The sequence below is a fragment of the Varroa jacobsoni genome, unplaced genomic scaffold (assembly GCF_002532875.2).
Source record: "Varroa jacobsoni isolate VJ856 unplaced genomic scaffold, vjacob_1.0 scaffold_258, whole genome shotgun sequence".
NCBI lineage: Eukaryota > Metazoa > Arthropoda > Arachnida > Mesostigmata > Varroidae > Varroa > Varroa jacobsoni.
In genome coordinates, this window is record NW_019213160.1 from 193,025 (window position 1) to 207,014 (window position 13,990).

Below are 13,990 nucleotides of genomic sequence, written 5' to 3' on the forward strand. Positions count from 1 at the left end.
ATTTATTCTCGAATTCTGCAGATATTTGAAAATGTGCGCTCCTTTGTATATAGCAACTCTTCTGTCAAAAAATACCAGGAATGGAGTATTGTTTTCGCACACAAATAAACAAAACCAGAGGTAAGCGAACGCCGCAAAATCCCGTGCAGGCAGGTTGTGCGTACCGGTCTCCTGAGAACGGATTGGATTCGAAGCATTATTTAATATTGTCATTGTTTCCTGTCATAGTCGTACGCAGCTCAGGCAGAGCCCAGTACGAAAATGAATGCACCGCCAACATTTGAGTGCTTTCTGTTGTTCGACGGCGAGAAGAAAATCACCATTGAGAAGGATACAAAGGTATGAACACATGATTGATTTCTGACCGTAATAACAGTCAACTTTTGATATATCACTAGGAATTTCAGAACCAGGATAGGAAAATCAAGTAGTCGGGATTTGCATTGTAATTCAGTACAACGGTATGACAGAGCATGGAGTGGTAGTAGCTGACGATAAGAAATCGCTGCTGTGGCCCACCTGCGTAGGACTTTCATATCTATAATTTGCGTTTTGGACATATATGATTTGCATTTTATTAAAGACCCCGAAAGAGTAACGGCAACACTTACAATATATGGTATTAACATTAAAGCCAGATGTACTTCTGTACCGCGACGGCCCATTACGAGGAAGTTAGGGTCGCGCCCATTGCATTGTCTAGGTTATGTTAAGGTTGCTAAGCTGCTATACAGTTCGTAACTAATCCAGAATAGGATTGATTTGAATTCAAATCGACGAAAATTCAAATGAAGAACATACATAACTTTATGCGTCTTACTAAGCCTGTTACGTACATTTTAGATTTAAAAGAAAATTATAATGTATCTCATATCATGTGTATATTCATATGTGTATGAGTGCGTATCTAACTGAAGATATACAGGTGCCGAATGCGTCTATATTTACGATAAACAAGGAGGACCATACACTTGGGAACATGATCCGCGCGCAGCTACTTAAGGTGAGCTAAATGTTTTCGTTTAAAAAGTATGCCTGAACTAGTAAGTCACTTAGAAATAGGTTTAAGATCAATTCTACTAAATAATATATGTTAATTTTGGTTTTCTTCTACGCGATAAAATAACTTGATGATAATATGTAAGTATCATAAATTTTTTTATGATTAAAAGGAAACGCACCTCAATTATATTTTTCTGCGCCATGAGTTAAACCTTCGACAAATTATTCCTTCAATCTCTACTAAATTGATGACCTAATATTGTTAATGGTGGAGATGTTAAAATTCTTTTTTTCTCTAGAGCTTCCCTTTCTACTGTCCAATGTGCTTTTTTTTCTTTATTACGTAACCTTTATTATGTAACAGGATCCCCTTGTGACGTTCGCTGGCTACAAAAACCCCCATCCGCTTGAGCACAAGATCCTGCTGCGCGTGCAGACGACGCCCGACTCCACGCCCGTTGAGGCGCTGAAAAGCGCAATCAACGATCTTATGTCAGAGTTGTCCCTGTTTGAGGAGCGATTCCAAGAGGCCTATAAAGAAAAATGCGACAATATGGACTAGCTAGCGCTTATTATGTGCATGTGAAAATGCGTTGTGGGGCCACCATTTGCTGAAAGCGTACTTTTTTCAAATAGAACATTTATTATTTAGCCGATGTACGGTATGGTGTTCAGCGACTGGGCAACACATAAGAGACATAACATTGTAAATAAAGACTATTTAATCATTATGTAAAATTACGACAATAAATGTATATTTGTAAAAAAATTATCCTTTTGTTGTTGTTTTTCACAGATATAATCAAATAAGACAACTCGCACAGACAAATGCATCGTACCTTTATGCTAAGCATTAGATTCCTGTAACAGATCTGAGAAGAGCCAGTCGTTAAAGATACGGGCACATCCTTATCAACAATACTGTCGTTTTCTCGAAGAAAGCTACGAACAATTTGATGTAGGACGCCCATCCGGTAATGGTTGCTGAAAACGGTCAGTGTTAGTCCGTGCCACAGTCGACTACGGTCCCATTATTTAGGCCGAACCTTCATCCATCATCCATGTCAAGCAAAGGCTTCGGTACATTTAAGGCGCCAAAAGGATTGGATAGACTTCGCGGTATGCGTATTACCTTCCCTCTACTCTTTTATACGATAGAATTCGATATTTGACGATATAATCATTTTTCCACGAAATTTCAAACTGTCAAAATATATTGAGAATCACAATTGGCTTTAGATATCGACGGAAGACCTTGAACCGACAAAATTGATAGCCAAGCGATTTGTTACTCGATTGCAATGCCATTCGGGTTCGCACGTATGCCCGTCAATAAGTCCATAAATGTGAGCTAAGTCAGTAGTCCAAAAATGCCCCAAATTCGTTTGTTGGCAATTTTTCTCTGTTTTGCTATCACGTCTGAATATTGGACAGGTTACGTATGTGCCTTAAAGGGTGATCCCGCTGAGTTAGAGGAGTGCCGTTCTAAGAACAAAGGTAAATGGTGCACTTGTCGCCGGTTAGCAGACCATGTTAAACCACTTATAGGAAGAAAACTCGGGATGTTTTTGCCCAAGGTAAGCGACTCATAGAAAACTCAACGAAAATGGAAATTTATTCAAGGACGCTACAAAGTTGAAAGCGCGAAATGGCTATCCCCAAAATAGGTCAGAAAATCGATGTTTAGTAGATTCTTATGTCAATTATGGGGTCAAATCACGAATAGCTATTCAAATACTAGAGTTTAAATAATTTAACCGTTCCCAGTTGTCCGAACGGGCTGTGACGCCGGATACTAGACTACGCGTCTACTAATACACCTATGATGTTTACGGTGATTCGTAGTTACATTGGTAAAAAAAAATCTTTCGTACAAATAATTTGTCGCAAGTGAACCTCTTTAATATTGTTTACAGATTAAGCTGAACTTTTGGTAGGTAATAAGGATATGCGCATTAAAAACGTTTACCTTATATCGTACCTTGAAGAGTATTACATTTAACGGATATTCCATCAGTTCAAGTGTGAGACGACAAAAACGTTGAAAATGGTCTCAGTAGTCAGACAAGTTGAAGTGCGCTTATGTTTATTAATATTAGTTAACTGATGCATCCTATAGAAATAGGAATGGTAGAGAAGTTCAAGAGAATCAATCTTTCGTGTCCTTGTGATTTTCAAGTTTATGCGCTTAGAACGTGTGGTGCATAATTGACTCTGAATAGGAGACTTGCTTGATGATTATTTTCAGTGCGACAAATACTATTCAAGACTATTCGACCGCAAACAATGTTACAACCTCGATGCGGAATGCTGGTGCGTCAATCCAAAGACAGGCCGAATGATCGAAGGTACCAAAGTCAAGGGCAAACGCATGAATGAGCTGGACTGCTGGCCAAAAATGAATAAAATCAGAGAGGAGTTCTGAAAGTAGTATTGAAAACATGCAAAGAATTTATCAGAATGACCGGAAGTTATCAGAATTAAAGCAAATGAAAACGGTGGGTGTGAATCACTCACTACTATCTCTTCTGATTTGTGCTACGTGCTAGCATCATTTGGACGTAACTGAATGCCGATGATCACTGGGCCAATTTCTTTAATTACACAAATGTCAACTAATTACTTGCACTTCTTTTTATCGATAAAGCTTCGTACAACAAACCCAGCACGAGGCAATCATAGATAATTGGCGGCAACCGTAATCGGCAATATATAATTTTATACGTTATTATAGTGTATACAATTATGTCAAAACTGGAAGCTGAATCAGCGTAAAGAGGTGGTACTAACAGGCGAAATCAGTCAACTTATAAGAATCGCGTTTGTTCAATTTCTTCAGTTAAACGTTAGGTGACTCGCTATCAAAAAAGGACCCATTGAAACAAGAACTTTTAACGCCTATGAGGATGCGTCGCTTTGTATGCAATAGAATGACAACACTAATAAGTATTGATATAGGTCAATCATTTATGTCAGCTCTCTTTATTCTTCCTCTTAGGTTTTGGTTGGGGCGCATTTGGGTTTTCGCCCTGGTAGAACTGCTTTAGGAGGTTAACGGCGCGTTCTTTTTGCACACCAGACACGACTTTAATGGTCGAACCTTGGTCCTGGCTTGCTCCATGCCTTTGGTCGTTGCCTATATACGGATTTAAAACGTTTAGTACACTACCAAGGCCGCCGAAGCGTTCGTTGTGAGCTCCGTAAATGATTTTTCGTACACCGATTTGCTCCAGCATCGACGCGCACATTATACAAGGCTCCACTGTTACATAGACATCGATTCTGGAATTGAAATGGAAATGGGACGATATAAATACTAAATACCTGATAATTTGACAATGCAATGTTCCACCTATTGTTCTAATTGGCTCCCATGTACTGGTACTAATATAGCAAAGATGGATAATTTGTGTTATGTTCCTGCTTGGATTTAAAGGCTATTATGCTATTCGCTTATTAATAACAACGAACGAATAATTATTAGTGTAGTGTGTCTATGAGGCGGAAAACTTATTAATCGTTACCGTCCTTCTGTCCTGCTCGTTGTCCTTCTTAAATATGAACACGAATTTCCTTAGGGCACATATTTAAAATGTAGACAAACAGCGTGTCATTTTTCAACGCGGTAGTATAATGCAATAGCAAGAAACAACCGTAATAACAATTTTTGTAAATAATCCTGTCTACCTATACAACCTATTCTATTCATATAACGAAAATAACTAACTAAGGGGTGACTTAAGTCAATCAAATCTCGCTATTTTGCAACATTGGTGAAGTTTGGAAGAACTTGCTGTATTCTAACATATGCATAAGATGATAGTATTACATATTTTACCTTGTAAGAGCTTTGCGGCCATGCGTGGCTACGACCTGATCCAAACAAACGAATTCAGCATGAAGGCATGCGTTTTTGGTCTCGTTGACGCGATTTCGTCCATTGGCAACAACTTCACGACCGTCGAGAACGAACACACAACCGACAGGCACTTCCTGGTTTGCTAAAGCTTCCTCCGCCGATTTGAAGGCCAATTCCATAAAATCCTTTAGCAGTTGCGAAAAACCAAAAAATATTCTTATTAGGATGGGTAATAAGCTAATCTGAATTGCACTCTCCATGTCCTTTGTCTTCACGAGACAATCCACTCGGCTGAAATATGCGCCTCAAAATTTATTGAAAAAAAAATGTCGCTAATTCGTTTCCATTGATTGAAGCCGGCACATGGTGCTATACACTCTATATTTCAATATAAGAAATTCATATATTCACACAAATTGTATAGAGTATTTACGTGTCGTTGTCGGGGCTAGAAGTAACGACCCCATCCTCCTGGACGTTTCAAACGGATGCTTAGTATATCGTTTTGCGATTTATACATTTTAATCTAAAGCGTCGTACGCAAGTACACAATTCGTGCGGCTAACTTGATTTTTGAATGCCATTTTCTTCTTATACAAGGCAAAGATGTCGGGCAGGGTATTTAACCTTTAATGTGTCCTTGCGGTGTAGTTTTCTTGGATCAACTAAACTACACCGGAATGAGAAGCTAGCGCCTAACTATACTATGCTAGGTTAACTACTTTGAAAATCATTAGAGCTCTCTGTTAAGAAATTCATTTACCGTGCAAAACAGCATTTATTAAAAAAAAGTGTTCGGTATTGTAACTTAAAAAAAGTTTGGATTTGCCTAGCAGTGAACAACGAACTTCTTTTACTACGCCAGTTCAGAGGTATTACTTAGATTATATGTATTACCAACTTATTTTTTAATTTTTAAGAGCCTGATAACATACCGTGTCCGCGCGAAAGGATTTATATTGCGTTTTGATTCAAGTGTTTTTAAGTTTATTAAGTTCTATATCAAAACTTGCTCTGATGATTTTATATCTAAATGATATTATGAATACGTGAAGTCGTAACCTACACATTGGTAGCTGTCGTCACCCATGACTGCTATTTTTTAGAGCATCTTCATGTCTTTACTGATTAGGTTAATTAGAATGCTACGGAGTTGATTCCAATCCATCTGCTGCTCTGGTGCATCCGAAAATCGTGCTATAACATTAATACTGTAGATGATATTCAGTATTTATTCACACTCTGCGAAAGCCACGCCATATTGATCAGCACACTGGTACCTCAATCAGATGTTAGTATAAAATCACTGTGGACCGAATCTGCCGATTATTTTGGCTAGACAACAAGTGTCATGAGACGGACAACACATTTTTATCTCACATCCCATAGAAACATTTCAGTTATCCGCACAAGCTCAAAACACAAAGTCTACTCACACGCTGAGTCCATTAGACGTGTATGGATTTAATAGAACAAAGCAAACGGACGTCGCAATAACTTAGGTGATCGTAATATTTACTTCACTTCTATTTTTACGTCTTCCTAGTTTATCACATCGGAAAAAGTGTTTTTGCCACAATTTTCTTCAAGAAAGAAAAAAATGACTCCCTTTACCGCGGTTATTTTAAAAATCAGCTGTTTCGTCTGCTGACCTTATGGCACACGTACCATCCCATAGCAGCCGAGTGAGTGAGCAACTGTGAGTCCAGACTGAATTGTTATGGTTTGGAGCGTGAGAGGAGGATATCGGGCGTATGTTTCGACCCCAGCGACTTCCGGTAGTTCCGTCAGCGTTTCCGTCACCACCGAAATCGGACAGTTCGATTTTCAAAACTGAAAGCCGCTTTTGACCACGCACAGCCTCGGAATCGACAAGGTCACATGGCTGGCAGAAGTTAGTTGAATTTGCTTAGGAAAGGAGGATAATAGGGTGTATGCACAGGCTTGGCGAAAAGGCACGAAACAACTGCAGCTAACGGAGAAATTTTTGAAAAACTTTTGTGTACATGCATATGACGTGCACATATCGATAAAGAATTGTGCAGGTTTCGTGTATGGGGAACAAATTGACGATTTTCATAACTACACCCGCTTGTTGTGTGGTCGGATGATAACGGTATGAGGAGCAGGTGGTTTTATGAAACAAACTTTTTATATTTAGTGAAAAGGTTTTGAGGAGACGTGTTCAAAGCTCACTGGTATCGATAAATGTGGCGGCAATTTACATAGCAAACGATACGTAGAAAACATTATTTATACGTATATAAGCGAACGTTATTTATCATATGATATTCCGGGTCGCAAACTCTGAAACGGTCATGCAGTTGCGCGATGCTTCAGTCTGAAATGCACAGGATGTCATGACCGACTGCTGTGAGTTATCGTGGATAACAGCCTTTGAAACTTAAGCATGACCCAACGATATCCTGAGTCACAATGGGCATCGGGCTTAGAGCGAGCAACAGGGAGTTCGTCCTCAACGGAAGCTTGGGAAGGTCGCGTCGACCCATCCGGTAGGCTGTTTTACATCGAAACACCTCCAGAGCCCAGCTGGGCTGAAATCAAAGTCACCTTATCGGTACGATTACAAATTTTCCACATAAGCCGTATGTTCCAATATTCTGCTTTATATTCCGCTGCTAATTAGCTTATTCATGCTTAAGTGTTATTGGATAAGTACGAAATCAGATGTATCCGTATGAAATTCATTTATATATATTATTTATATAAAACGACTTATAATAATAGGCATTGCATTACAGTAATAAATCCGTCGGGTTTTCTTCTAATTACTAAATTGATGAAACTAGCTCGAGCAGCGACGTGGAGCAAATCTGGGCCGCAAGGCTGGCCTTGCCGAACGGTTACTTGGACTTCGCATCGGCCGTGGAGGCGCGGTCGAAGCTATTCTTGTCGACCTCGAAGACCAGCTTGTCAAGGAAGGAGATGTCATTCATCGCGTTGAGGGTTAGCTGCAGTATATTATAGAAACTATAACATTTACACATTAATTTCATAATTAATTACATAATTATTGCGCATATATGTATAGGTGTATGGAACTTTTTGAGACGCCTGTTCAAGCCCTTAAAACAAAAACACATAAGGTAAATGACAGTACACACTCTACGCTTGACATCGTTGCACATTATGTAATACATGCAAAGCATAATTATTTATTAGAAAATATTTGAGTGCTATACCATAGTGAAGAATAGCTGTAAAAAAAGCGATTATTCGCCTTCTAATTATACGCAATGATAATGTTTGACGTTGTTATATTTCCCTGTTGGCAAATTCTAGGAATCCCCGTCCAAGATCGAGCGGGTATCGAAATGACTCTATCGGGCCTTGCGCCCGGAGCACAGTCCGTCCGCCTGCACGTTCTGAGGCGATCGCTTAAGATAGAAGAAAAGGATCAAGCCCCAACAAAACCTCCGCCAGACTTTTCACACCAATTGCTGTACTTTCAGTAAGAAAACCGTGTAGAACACGAACCCCAATACCGTCCTTGTACTATACTGCGTCCTTCATGCTTATCTCATGAGCAAATTTTGCTGCGTAATCGGCAACTATGGCCAGATTGAAGTTTATCTCTATTTATATACGATTTTCATAATATTATTTACCGACGTGCCGTATTTCAACTAGCCTTTACGTTTGGTATGCCGTTTATTATTTATTACATTGTCTTTTTCAGACCTGGCGCCCGAGAAGCTTACAAATTTCCAGAGTCTCCCGCCACATCGATTTCCGGCGCATTTCCTACCTTGCACGACGCCCTGAATAATTCGTTTAATTCAGGGGCGTCCGCAACGTCAATTACGTATGACCAACAGCTACACTCGATCAGTTACGTCCAGCTGGCGTCCGGTGGTCTGCTGTGCGTCTCCGTTAGCGCGGACATCGTTCCGTTGTCACTAATACGTCCGGTTGTTGACCAGCTCCGTATCACGGTCGCTGCCGAGTTCGGCTCGTTGGAAGAGTTGGACGATGCAATTGAACGGCGTCGACCACATGTGGACGCATTTTTCAGCCGGTACTTTCATAGCTTACGCTCGGAGCCTGCAGACAGTCGAGCCTTATCTTTGCCACAGCTGACGCTTATGCCGGATTCGGCTAAAGTTAAGCTCGATACCGTGCTCTATCGTTTTGAAGCATGCGAACTGGAAGATGGCGCGTATGTTCGCACGCACCATTTGCTTGGTAGCGTCGTTTTTATGAACGACAGCACTGTCTGTTCACACTTGCAGCGGTCCCATCTCGAGCTAATGTTCCTGCTTTTACGACAAGAATGCATCTTTAGCACAGGAGAGATTGCACGGACTATTGTGTGGCGACCTATACATCTGCCAAAAGCAGACGTCGATGTCAGCATCACTGGATCAAATGCTGGGGGTGACGATAGATCGCAGGGTAATATTGGTACAAATCCAGCGTCGAATTTCCTTTTGGTCGTCTCCAGAGGATTGTACGTTCTTGCCGCTTTTCTCGAGGTAAACCGGTTCTGTGTAAATGACGGAAACCCAGCACCGGATCCGTTCCTGATCGACTGGGCGGATGAAAACCTCACCATCATAAAAAATGTGCTTGTCAATGTCAGTCCCTTCGTTCTGAAAGACTTTATCGTATTAGATGAAGCCCGAGGATTCTACGTGGCTGATCGGCAGAACTATGATAACGCGTTGTGGCGGTCCCTGCGTCGGCGCCATCTATCGAGCTATGTTATGGTAAAAGCAAACGATGGCTCGTATATCGTATGTCAAACAATAGACGGGGTTGTTGTGGTTAATCGGCAAAGTGTGCCACTGTACACGATTGAAAACGCAATTAAGGCCATAAGAACGCTGGAGTTTTAATGACCGTTTGTTTATATGACACGTTTATGGTCGTTGCTCATTAGGTATTGTTACTGCGCATAGATTATTCAAATAGAAGATCTTTTATAAGACATTGTATCGTCTAGTTTAAGCGAAAAATAAATCATAACAAAACTAATTTGTACACACGGCATAGCCCATGTTGCCTAAGATTGTTGATTTGGTTTCTCTTAGATTTAATTATAAATCTTTAGTTAGCATGTCCTGCATGTTTTATGTAAAAATATTCTATAAATTTTGTGTTTTTTATTTAAAGGTAAAATCTTGGTTCTGTCAAAAGTTACACATTTTAAGCAAGTGGAGTAAAATTTGAAGCGACATTCAAATAAATAGGTAACTTCTTCGATATCGTGACAGTAGAACACAATACACTTTATTTCATAACGTTTAACTAGGCTTCCGGGGTAGACATGATATAGCAAAGATGCTGGAGGACCTCGTTGAGAACTTGCCTAAGCGGGTTGGTGCTGTGATTGCCTTCCAGCTAATGCAAGTTTTACATGCAACTTATTTTTAAATTAAGAACTTGATGAAGTAACCATACAGTGGGTACACGAACCGGTAGTTCAACTCAATTTATTTAGCACATATATTTAAATAGTACCGTTGATGCCAGTGTCTTCTACTAGTCACTAAACCGAGCTATTCAGAGAATTCGCCTGAAATGAACAAATAAAACTTTTTGTAACTAATTTGTAAACCTCTCCTAAGAACGAAAATATTATATACCTTAAATAAGACAGTATGGTCCGACACGGTAACATCAGACATGGAATTCTATCATGAAATGGCCATGACTATTTTTAAGCAAAGTTGTTTAGTTCTAAGGGAGCTTAAAATATAGAGATTTCATATGCTAACAACAATTCCATTAAAAGTGACGGTTTCGACAAATAAGTCATTACGTGAACGTGTGCCCATGTGCGCAGTTTTATTCTGTTTGGAGGTCTATGTGGCTGTTTATTTTTGAAAACCTTTATTCGGTCTCTATGATTGAGCGGATTCCATACTACGTGGCTTCAGCCGGCATTTTCAACCGCAGTTCTACTAAATCCACGTTTCCCTCTGCTCCAAGTTCTGGATCGACACTTGTTGAAAAATGCTCTTACCATGTGCAACGAACTAATTACATTCGTGCTTACAAGGCACCATTGCCGTTATACCCATCTATATACAGATTGAAAATTGTTATAAATGTACGTATCATAAGTGCTTAGATGCTGCCTGACATATGTGAATAAATTAAATTGATCGATTGACATTTGTATTGTCAACATTATCTTTGTTCACTCACATTGACTACGGACAGCGCATTTCCTCTCGGTTTGCCGAACGCGACACGTCTCTCTTTGATAACCCTCTGTTTATAACTCTCGCCCACTGCATTCTCGCATATGGCCGCCGGTTCCCAACAGCGAACGGAAACATCGTTGCCCATGATTATCGGCTACAGTTTGGATTTGTGTGTGTCACGAGATACCGTCGTTCGTGATCATCCTTTTCAAAGAATTCTGCTCTAGCTCGATTCCACAATTCGAACAACAAACAACTGTATTGTTTTAGATCATCTTTATAAAGGCGGATAACTAATCCTTATTGTAGTATATGAAACGCGCATGATCCTAAGTGGGCTTCGACGAGCAGCAATGACGCACTGGGTGTTTGTGTATGGAACACTGAAAAAAGGCGAACCCAGTCATCACGTCATTACAACCAAGAACAATAAAGTTGCTAAATTCGTTAGCAACGGTCGCACAGTTCATCAATTTCCATTAGTAATCGCCTCTTCATTCAATATTCCCTATCTCCTATACAAGCCCGGCACTGGTCATCGGATACATGGTGAAGTCTACAGTGTTAACGATGATATGCTCACGGCACTTGACGACCTCGAAAATCACCCAAAGTAAGTGGATAGCTTAATGGCTGCGTCTGGTTTCTCTAAACCTTTGATTTCGATGGGACTCAGTGTGCACAGAGTCATAGTCTTTATTCCCGATTGCAGGGTTGCCGCATAAACTGGAAATCCCCAAGGTAAAATTCAAGTGTTTGTTCATTAAAATCAAGATTATAAATATATGTACATACTTTCCTTATTCACTCTGCTGAGTATGTAGCATGCGTAGTTTGTAGGACTTAAGGCGGCAATCTCCTACTCTTTTATGACCAGAAGCCGATCAATCGACCGCCTCATATACAGGGTGTCCCAAAAAAATCTATACACCGGTTCCAATTACTTGAATTTACTCTAAGAATCCGTTTTATCACACTCGTTTTACCGTATTTGGGAGGACTTTGGTGAAGATGAAGAATTTTATTTCCAAGCAGCTACACACTATCATCGTGATGTAAGAATATATCTTCATACGGATTGAGCGGAAAGATCCCATAAAATACCTTGGCCGTTGCGCAGGCCTGATGCCAATAGACATTTAAATGTTAGGATACCTTGCAAACAAAGTCTACTCCAAAAACCAACCACATTAAAAGACTTAAAAATACAGTTGAACAAACAAAAATGGGCTACAACGTCAAATACCAAAAAAAAAAAAAGAAAAAACAAATTTTCAATTTATATATTAATTTCGTATAAATAAAAATTGAATTTCTATTTGCGATATTTCATATGAATTGCGAAGGCCTAAAATAAATTTAGCCAACGAAGGGCAAATACTACATGTGAGTAAAAAAAACGTTACATACGTTATGGCGTATGTCAGTAATTCTAATTGACTATGATGGAAATAAAATCATACGAGAGCAACAAAAGCAAATATAGAGGTCGCACAATTCGAGTCTATTTCAGATTTTGTAGACACATTTTTGTCGCGCTTATATTTTAAATATAAGGGCACGCCGATATTAAAGGTCCACGAGTGTGCTCAATTTAAGATCTTGAAGGTCACTTTGTAAGATCGCTGGGAATATATAGCATATATTTACAAACAATGTCCGGGAACTTCTTTATGGCTTAAAAACTATTCTTCGCCTTAAAAATTATGTATCACATATGACTGCATTCTGCAAAGATGTTTGCTCTTAAATGATCGCTTAACATTTATACATTTATTTTTACCAAATGAAAAATAAATGTACAAAGGTTACAATATCTACGATAAATAAAAATAATACTGTTGTTAATACCTGTTATTACGACATTACGTCTTAGTAGAATGAAGTTATTCATGGTTTACCCTATACGCAAGCTACGTAGTGTTGATATAATTTCAATTTAATTTACTTATACAATTCATTATCTGTAAACACCCGAAAATAAAGTATGCCGAGGGTTTCTTTCAGGTTCACCCTGTACTTGCCGTTTAAACGGTCACTTATCCGTTTGTGTTATGTTCTCTTAGTTACTATGTTCGACAGCAAGAACCAGTCGAGATCTCAGACGGTTCGATCCTGACTCCATGGGTATATTTCCTCATAGACTTTCAGGAGAAGCTCTTACAGAAACCGTTTCTCGACAACTACTCATCAAGTGGCTCTCATGGACTCGTTTACGTCGACAGGTATCTTCGCGATAGGCAAGATCCCACACATGAGCACTATTTGCAGGTGAAGCAAGTGAAAGATAATTTGGTGAGCGCATTGTGTGTTTCTAACTTCTTTGCTTAGCGTTAATGGCCAAATATCACTCTGGCTCTGACCAAGAAATTATTGACTAAATCGTGGCAATCTTCACTGCATACCGGAACGTATTTTTAGCGTTTTTATGACGTTACGCCATAAAAACCTCAGATTCACCTTACAATAATGTTTGCTCGATCTGATTCAAATATGAAGAGCGAATATACGCAAGAGATCATTTATATAAAAAGAAAAGTACTAAAACGTGTCCATATTCATTGGAACAATGCCATTAACAACAACTATTTATAGGATATTTCGAGATTATTCACATAGCGTTCTACGCATTACTGTCAAATGCGCAATACGAACTTTTGCATCGGATAAACAGATAGTTTCAACAAAATATATTGAGCTAGCAACCTGACAGATCTTGTTACCTTCGGTCGTGGGACATCATATCATCTTTGGTGTATATAACAAAAAGTTTTCTTGTTTATTGTTGATTTCAGTGAAGACACCGATAGTTTTCCAGGAGATGGGTGATGGCTTACCAAATCACACTACTATTATTTGACGGATGTTTTCTATTTACTTTGTAATAAAAAGTGTCGCAGGGAATTCCTGAACTAGATTTTCTAGCGATAAATTATTTATATAAATTAAAACAACA

The 13,990-nt window shown here is 39.3% G+C and overlaps 4 protein-coding genes and 1 long non-coding RNA gene across 11 annotated transcripts; 3 read left to right on the plus strand and 2 right to left on the minus strand.

Annotated features, from left to right (window-relative positions):
• The first annotated feature begins 116 nt into the window (after positions 1-116).
• On the plus strand, positions 117-1,774 carry Polr2J (DNA-directed RNA polymerase II subunit RPB11). Its single transcript, XM_022830217.2, has 3 exons — positions 117-339; positions 926-1,003; positions 1,367-1,774. Exons 1-3 carry the CDS (start codon positions 262-264, stop codon positions 1,562-1,564), a joined length of 354 nt encoding a protein of 117 aa, XP_022685952.1. The 5' UTR covers positions 117-261; the 3' UTR covers positions 1,565-1,774.
• Positions 1,775-1,819: 45 nt separating this feature from the next.
• Positions 1,820-9,891, plus strand: LOC111258730 (protein inturned). 3 transcript variants are annotated; one of them, XM_022830203.2, is made up of 7 exons: positions 1,820-2,121; positions 2,437-2,579; positions 3,251-3,350; positions 7,186-7,439; positions 7,672-7,828; positions 8,165-8,333; positions 8,562-9,891. In XM_022830203.2, the coding sequence occupies exons 4-7, from the start codon at positions 7,272-7,274 to the stop codon at positions 9,718-9,720; spliced, it is 1,653 nt and encodes a 550-aa protein (XP_022685938.1). In that variant the 5' UTR covers positions 1,820-2,121; positions 2,437-2,579; positions 3,251-3,350; positions 7,186-7,271; the 3' UTR covers positions 9,721-9,891. The 3 variants fall into 3 exon arrangements, with proteins under 3 accessions (XP_022685938.1, XP_022685940.1, XP_022685939.1); XM_022830205.1 differs by lacking the exons at positions 1,820-2,121; positions 2,437-2,579; positions 3,251-3,350 and adding an exon at positions 6,667-6,755; XM_022830204.1 differs by lacking the exons at positions 1,820-2,121; positions 2,437-2,579; positions 3,251-3,350 and adding an exon at positions 6,887-6,977.
• On the minus strand, positions 3,950-6,643 carry LOC111258733 (tRNA-specific adenosine-34 deaminase catalytic subunit ADAT2). Of its 4 annotated transcripts, none has more exons than XM_022830212.2 (3): positions 6,530-6,643; positions 4,841-5,046; positions 3,950-4,284 (listed from the first exon to the last, which is right to left on the minus strand). In XM_022830212.2, the coding sequence occupies exons 1-3, from the start codon at positions 6,530-6,532 to the stop codon at positions 3,975-3,977; spliced, it is 519 nt and encodes a 172-aa protein (XP_022685947.1). In that variant the 5' UTR covers positions 6,533-6,643; the 3' UTR covers positions 3,950-3,974. The 4 variants fall into 4 exon arrangements, with proteins under 4 accessions (XP_022685947.1, XP_022685946.1, XP_022685948.1 ...); XM_022830211.2 differs by having other exon boundaries at positions 6,514-6,604; XM_022830213.2 differs by lacking the exon at positions 6,530-6,643 and adding an exon at positions 6,298-6,483.
• Positions 9,892-9,998: 107 nt separating the features above from the next.
• On the minus strand, positions 9,999-11,179 carry LOC147753736 (uncharacterized). The gene is made up of 2 exons (XR_015310273.1): positions 11,036-11,179; positions 9,999-10,400 (listed from the first exon to the last, which is right to left on the minus strand). It is a non-coding gene; the product is annotated as an uncharacterized LOC147753736 (long non-coding RNA).
• Positions 11,180-13,951, plus strand: LOC111258734 (putative gamma-glutamylcyclotransferase CG2811). 2 transcript variants are annotated; one of them, XM_022830215.2, is made up of 3 exons: positions 11,180-11,647; positions 13,101-13,259; positions 13,830-13,951. In XM_022830215.2, exons 1-3 carry the CDS (start codon positions 11,358-11,360, stop codon positions 13,861-13,863), a joined length of 483 nt encoding a protein of 160 aa, XP_022685950.1. In that variant the 5' UTR covers positions 11,180-11,357; the 3' UTR covers positions 13,864-13,951. The 2 variants fall into 2 exon arrangements, with proteins under 2 accessions (XP_022685950.1, XP_022685949.1); XM_022830214.2 differs by having other exon boundaries at positions 11,186-11,647; positions 13,101-13,329.
• Positions 13,952-13,990: the final 39 nt, after the last annotated feature.

What these genes read in the sequence shown, in the direction of transcription:
- LOC111258733 (XM_022830211.2), bottom strand. Translation starts at nt 6,537, where the DNA reads ATGGGATGGTACGTGTGCCATAAG. An exon ending in GATGGTACGTGTGCCATAAG is followed by an intron (nt 5,047 to 6,513) that starts GTCAGCAGACGA and finishes CAACTGCTAAAG; the next exon opens with GATTTTATGGAATTGGCCTT. An exon ending in GGCCGCAAAGCTCTTACAAG is followed by an intron (nt 4,285 to 4,840) that starts GTAAAATATGTA and finishes TTTCAATTCCAG; the next exon opens with AATCGATGTCTATGTAACAG.
- LOC111258734 (XM_022830214.2), top strand. Translation starts at nt 11,358, where the DNA reads ATGATCCTAAGTGGGCTTCGACGAGCAGCAATGACGCACTGGGTGTTT. An exon ending in GACCTCGAAAATCACCCAAA is followed by an intron (nt 11,648 to 13,100) that starts GTAAGTGGATAG and finishes ATGTTCTCTTAG; the next exon opens with TTACTATGTTCGACAGCAAG.
- LOC111258730 (XM_022830203.2), top strand. Translation starts at nt 7,272, where the DNA reads ATGACCCAACGATATCCTGAGTCACAATGGGCATCGGGCTTAGAGCGA. An exon ending in AAATCAAAGTCACCTTATCG is followed by an intron (nt 7,440 to 7,671) that starts GTACGATTACAA and finishes TGATGAAACTAG; the next exon opens with CTCGAGCAGCGACGTGGAGC. An exon ending in CACCAATTGCTGTACTTTCA is followed by an intron (nt 8,334 to 8,561) that starts GTAAGAAAACCG and finishes TGTCTTTTTCAG; the next exon opens with ACCTGGCGCCCGAGAAGCTT.
- Polr2J (XM_022830217.2), top strand. Translation starts at nt 262, where the DNA reads ATGAATGCACCGCCAACATTTGAGTGCTTTCTGTTGTTCGACGGCGAG. An exon ending in CCATTGAGAAGGATACAAAG is followed by an intron (nt 340 to 925) that starts GTATGAACACAT and finishes GAAGATATACAG; the next exon opens with GTGCCGAATGCGTCTATATT. An exon ending in TCCGCGCGCAGCTACTTAAG is followed by an intron (nt 1,004 to 1,366) that starts GTGAGCTAAATG and finishes ATTATGTAACAG; the next exon opens with GATCCCCTTGTGACGTTCGC.